Consider the following 5,894-nt stretch of genomic DNA (forward strand, 5'->3'; position numbering starts at 1 on the left):
GTCTTGAACTCCTGACCTCAAGTGAGCTCCTCATCTCAGCCTCCCAAAGTGCTGGGGTTACAGACATGAGCCACAGCACCCGGCCCCAAAATACGGTGAATTTTTAGAATGTTACGCACTATATTTAATTATTCAAAATGTTCTCAAATATTTTTTAAACACTTTTGGTACATTTATTATTTTACGTCATTGTTAAATATCCTATTTAATTAGTGTGAATGATTACAAATTGACAAATTCCTTAAAAATATTACTACAGTAATTGCTGTAGAACCGAGCATTCAAATGAGACATTTGTCAGAGAGCATGACCCCAAAGTAGTTTTATGGAACTTTGCATAGGTTACTTGTTGCTTTGCATAGATTATTTGGCCATTATTCTTGTGGGTGGACCTGCCTACAAGATAGTTGGACAATATGTAAATAATTATTAAATCTGTTCCACTCAGTTTTTCATGTGCGTGTTCAAACATCAAGATAAAGTCCTTTTAAGGCCATCCATACAGAAAAGGCTTCAGGGTTGTAAAGGACCTTAAAAATTGTTTAATCATGCATCCAGCAATTTTTTGAATCTCTCCTGTGTGTCCTTGCGGTTTCCTCTTGTACACTCACTGCCTTCTGAGATGACTGAAAATGTTCTTTATTATAAATTCTTACTTGAATTGATGGCAAGATAGGACTTTACTAATTGGCTTATTACCTCAATTCATGACATTACTTTTAATATAGTTTTCTAAATTAGTCTTAAACTTATTTAAAGGTAACAACTGTTTGATAAAGATATTTGTATGGCTCTGGTCTTGTATCATTGTTTGTTTCTTAGGAAATGTGAAATATTTAAAGAATTAAAATTCTTTACCATAGAGCTCTTCACATGTGTAGCCTTTTCATCAGAAACACACTAAAGCACTATTTGCATTTCCTAGAAACTCATGTGTCACAGTTACTTTGTGTTTTTAACTAGGTAGTTACTTGAATTTATTGTTAGGTTTATTATTTAATGAGTCTAACCAAACTTGAACATCTGTTATGAAGTTTAATAGTTTAAAATAATTTAAAAATACTTTGAGTTGATGGAATGAAAACACTGTTTCAAGTTTATATGTTGGTTAAAAATGTTTTGAATCACTAGATGTGTCATTTTAAAAATGTGGTATGTACTAGTAAATTTTGTGAAATATTTTATCTTTCAGACGAGGATTAAATCCACCACACAGGGTGAAATCTATCTCCATGACAACATTCACACAACAGGAGATTGAATTCTTACAAAAACATGGAAATGAAGTAAGTGGCTTTTTTTTTTTTTTTTGCAATTTTCAACTTTTTTGTTGGCAGTCGTTTTAATAAGATTTAATAAGTTATTTAAAATGTTGAATTTCGCAGTCTAAAAAAGTTATTTTTGGATTTTATATTTAGATATTTTAAAATGTACTCAATTAATAATGTATTTGGAATTGTTTACTACATAAACACTTTACCGTAAATCTGAGGTTAACGTGTGTATTTAAAAGTCATCAGTCTTGAATATAATAAGGTGTTTCGGAGGACACTCATTATTACAGTTACTGTTAGTCTTTGCTTTAAAAGTCAAAAAAGAGGAAGAGAGTTCATTTTGTGATGTTATGTTAAACTTGTTAGGGGTTGAAGTCCTCTATTTTTCCTAAATTTTTAACTTTGGATGTGTATGTGATGTGTAATGTTTAGCAAGTGTTCAGTAGGGAGGAGGTTAGTAGTTCTCAGTGGCAGCCTAGTGTCCTCGGGTGTCAGATGGTATATTTGGATGGAAGCTTTTTTTCTTCTTGCCTTTAATGGGTTTTCAGTAATTCCATTCTGTTTGCTTGTTTGCTTTTAGCTCTATGTTTTGCTATTAGTAAAAGGTTTTAAATTTTTCTAATATTTTTAAAATTAATAAAATTAAAGAGAGTGGGCATTTTTTTATAATCCTGGGGTAAGGATGAACCAGTTAACCCAAGTTGATTAATAATAGCTATTATTATTTGACAGAAAAGTCTCATTTTCTAGAATGGATAAGTAGTACTTTAGTGGTACTCTTCTGGTTGTATCTTTGATATCCTTAATAAACATAACATAAGTTAAATATGAAGATTTTATTAATCTTCTCTTTGACCCTTAGAAAATATGTGCAAGCATTTTACACTCTGCCTTCCTAATATTTTGAAAGTAATATCTTAAAATTGTTTGCCTGCTTGTGATGTCCATGTGCTTTTGGTTCTAAAATAGTGAGGAAATATAAATTCACAGCTATGAAATATTTTTAAATACATGATTTAAAGAAGAGAGCACATTTTGAAGTCTCCAGATTTTGCCAATGACAAATTATTTTGAATATTCAGATTCCAGACTAATGTGACTATATTATAAGAACATGTAAAGTTGGATGAAAGGGTAGGAGGCTTTTAATGACAGTAAGCATAGAATAATATATATGGGCCGGGTGCGGTGGCTCAAGTCTGTAATCCCAGCACTTTGGGAGGCCGAGACGGGCTCAAGTCTGTAATCCCAGCACTTTGGGATCAGGAGATCAAGACCATCTTGGCTAACATGGTGAAACCCCGTCTCTACTAAAAAATACAAAAAAACAAAACAAAACAAAAAAACTAATCGGGTGAGGTGGCGGGCGCCTGTAGTCTCAGCTACTCGGGAGGCTGAGGCAGGAGAATGGTGTAAACCCGGGAGGCGGAGCTTGCAGCGAGCTGAGATCCAGCCACTGCACTCCAGCCTGGGTGACAGAGCGAGACTCCATCTCAAAAAAAAAAAAAAGAATAGTATATATGTTGATTAAAATACAATTTGAACTATTTGTGTAAAGTTTACAAGTGAGATTAACATGCACACTTGAAGTTACTTTCTTAGGAAAGTAACTTTCCTAAGATGTTGGCTTCGTGTGCAAAGTTTTGGAAATTAGAATGGAATCAGAAATAAATATTATTCTATCTTTAGATTAAAAATATGACAGTAGGTAAGATCAGAGTAACAAAACTGTGATAACAGCAGTCCATTTAACAACATGTGAGATACAATTAGGTGGAGACTGGTCCAAAAAAATACCGAGATTGAAGGTGTATATATTTTTTTAAATGTGGTGGGAACATTGATCTACTCTCTTAACAAATTTTTAGGTGTGCAATATTGTATGGTTAATTACAGACATAGTATTGTATAGCAGATCTCTAGAAATTAATCATTTAACTTTATACCAGTTGAATTACAGCTCCTCATTTTATCTTCTGCCCCTGGTGCCCGTGATTGTACTCTCTGCTTCTCTGGGTTTGACTATTTTAGATACCTCATATAAATTGAATTATACAATATTTGTTCTTCTGTGATTGGCATATTTCACTTCGTGTAATATCCTCAAGATTCATCCTTATTGTCATGTATGGCAGGATTTCTGAAGGAATATTTTTTTAACACTGTAGCATTAAGGTAAATTTAGAGTATATAAAAATTAGTTGATTTTGAGGAACTCACTGTATCAAAAAGTAGAAGCAAAATGTAAATGTTAGAAGTGACTGAAACGTATTCATGAATCTTAAGTCCTACAAAGAGGTATGCAAGTTGGTAGACCACTCAAAGTACTTACCCATGACAATCACTGTCACTATGCTGGGTATTACGGATGTGGTTATAGGTGTGTTACACTGGCTTAGTGGAACAGATACATAACAGATAATTGCAACATGGTGTTAGATAAATAATGATAAGAATAAGAAGTATCAGCAGTAGTATGAAAAAGGGACTCAGTATTTTGGTGGGAAGGAGAGGATTGGGAAGACCCCACAGAACAGATAACACATTTATTGGGTTTTGAGGGTAACTAGAACCTAAGCTGGTAGTGAAAGTTGCTGAAGATGGAGCAAACAGTAGGAAAAAAAAGAAGGGAAACTTGCAATAGGTTGCTAGGAAATATACTAACCTTGTAAATGCTTGTTAAGAAAGACAAACATATCTTCTCATAGTGTACCAAAGAACATCTTAGAACCAAAATAATGGACAGGTGTGTTTGGTTCTTTGCAGTATTAACAGTATCTTAAAATTTTGAGAGGTGTGTAGAGGGTGAAGATACGAAGTGTGGGACAGTTGGTACAGCTTTATAACCAAATATTTATGGATTTCAAGTGCAAGTATTTTATTATCAGTTCATCTTTTTTAAACCTTTAAATCATAAGTATCACTTGCATAGGGAATAGTACCAGAACGTGAGTTTACATTTCAAAATAAATTGCCATATTTCTCTTGTCACCTTTTAATAGTTTGGAAAGGACCATATTCAGTCACATTAAGTTTTGGATTAAAAAGGCTCTATCATACATCTTGTGCGTGAATGAGTTCATGCCTGAAGATGAGTATTTCCAAAATTAAAAGATCAGAAAGTATATTGGCTTCGGCAGCAGCCTTGGATCTTTGATTCCTACCAGGGAGTTTTAGTGTGCTGGAGGGCGTGTTTGGTTGTTGTCACTATTGGAGGATGTTGCTGGCTTAAGGAGGCAAGCACCATGAATGGTGAATGACTTGTAATGTGTTGAACAGAATTAACCTGCGTGCCATATGCTATGAATGTTCCTCCAGACATTTATATGTGGGAAACATCTGTGTATGGTCTTCTGCATATATAATTTAATTCTGTTTTAATACTTGCATTATAGTTGAACATCCTATTGCCAAAGAAAGTCGTGCTCCAAGCCCAGAATCAGAGTGAGGTGGGCTACCAAGTTACAGGGCAAAGGGCATGCATACAATTGCACAACTGATGGCAATACTAATTATATTTTAGTCATCAATAAAGCATATCTGTATTGGTCTGTATTAGTAGCTGTGGTAAGCAAATAATGTTATTACTGTTTATAGATATGCATAGAGACCATACTTTTTACAGAGTGTATCATTAGTTTCTACAGATGTGGTTTACAAATTTCTTGACTATTACTTTAGTGTTTATAGACTTCTGCAGTGTGTTTGGTGGAGCAGATATGTACATTGTTAAGTTACAGAACATAATATGCCAGATGCTAGTAAAATATTTTGCATTGGAGCACTTTGTATTTATTTGCTGAAGTAATTTTTGTCATTTTTTTCAGAACCAAAATATTTCATAAAAAGTTTCCATGTATTTCTTTTGTAATGCTTTCTTTTGTATCAAACAGTTACTTTAAAAACAAAACAAAACAAAAAAACCTGTAGTGATCTTGGCACTGTAGCTCCCCTATAATCCCAGCACTTTGGGAAGTGGAGGTGAGAGGATTCCTTGAGACCAGGAATTTGAGACCAACCTGGGCAACAAAGCGAGATCCCATCTCTACAAAAATTCAAAAATTAGCCAGGCATGGTGATATATATCTGTAGTCCCAGGTACCCAGGAGGCTGTGGTGGGAGCATTGCTTGAGCCCTGGAGTTCAAGGCTGCAGTGAGTCATGATCATATGACTGACTGCACACCAGCCTGGGTGACCAAGAGAGATACTGTCTCAAAAAAAAGAAATTCTGTAGTGATTTTCTGTATGTCCTCATTTGTGATGTCATGAGCAAATCATGGTTTTCCAGTTAAAGGAAGGTGGATTAACTTCTGATTATAAAGTTAATGGAAGGTGGACTGGTGAACGCTGCTACGGATAGATAATTCAATAGAAAAGAAAATGTAGAAATAATTTTATTTTGAAATATGTATAGTTTATGTTTTCTAGTAGTAAGTTAACCTTCCTAATTATGTTTGAAGACTAAAAGTAAAAACATTACTACTGGCCAAGTGTGGTGGCTCACGCTTGTAATCCCAGCAGTTTGAGAGGCTGAGGCAAACCGATCAGTTGAGGCCAGGAGTTCAAGACCAGCCTGGCCAACATGACGAAACTCTGTCTCTACTAAAAATATATATGTA

General features: G+C 34.5%; 1 protein-coding gene across 2 annotated transcripts in view; it reads left to right on the plus strand.

Annotated features, from left to right (window-relative positions):
- Positions 1 to 1,199: 1,199 nt before the first annotated feature.
- Positions 1,200 to 5,894, plus strand: part of AGFG1 (ArfGAP with FG repeats 1) — a 71,315-nt gene continuing 66,620 nt past the window's right edge. For both annotated transcript variants that reach the window (XM_011951941.1, XM_011951942.1), the window contains exon 1: positions 1,200 to 1,286. In XM_011951941.1, the coding sequence (XP_011807331.1) occupies positions 1,233 to 1,286 (54 nt within the window). In that variant the 5' untranslated portion in view covers positions 1,200 to 1,232. The remainder of the gene's footprint in view (positions 1,287 to 5,894) is intronic.

Source organism: Colobus angolensis, unplaced genomic scaffold (assembly GCF_000951035.1).
Source record: "Colobus angolensis palliatus isolate OR3802 unplaced genomic scaffold, Cang.pa_1.0 Scaffold33, whole genome shotgun sequence".
NCBI lineage: Eukaryota > Metazoa > Chordata > Mammalia > Primates > Cercopithecidae > Colobus > Colobus angolensis.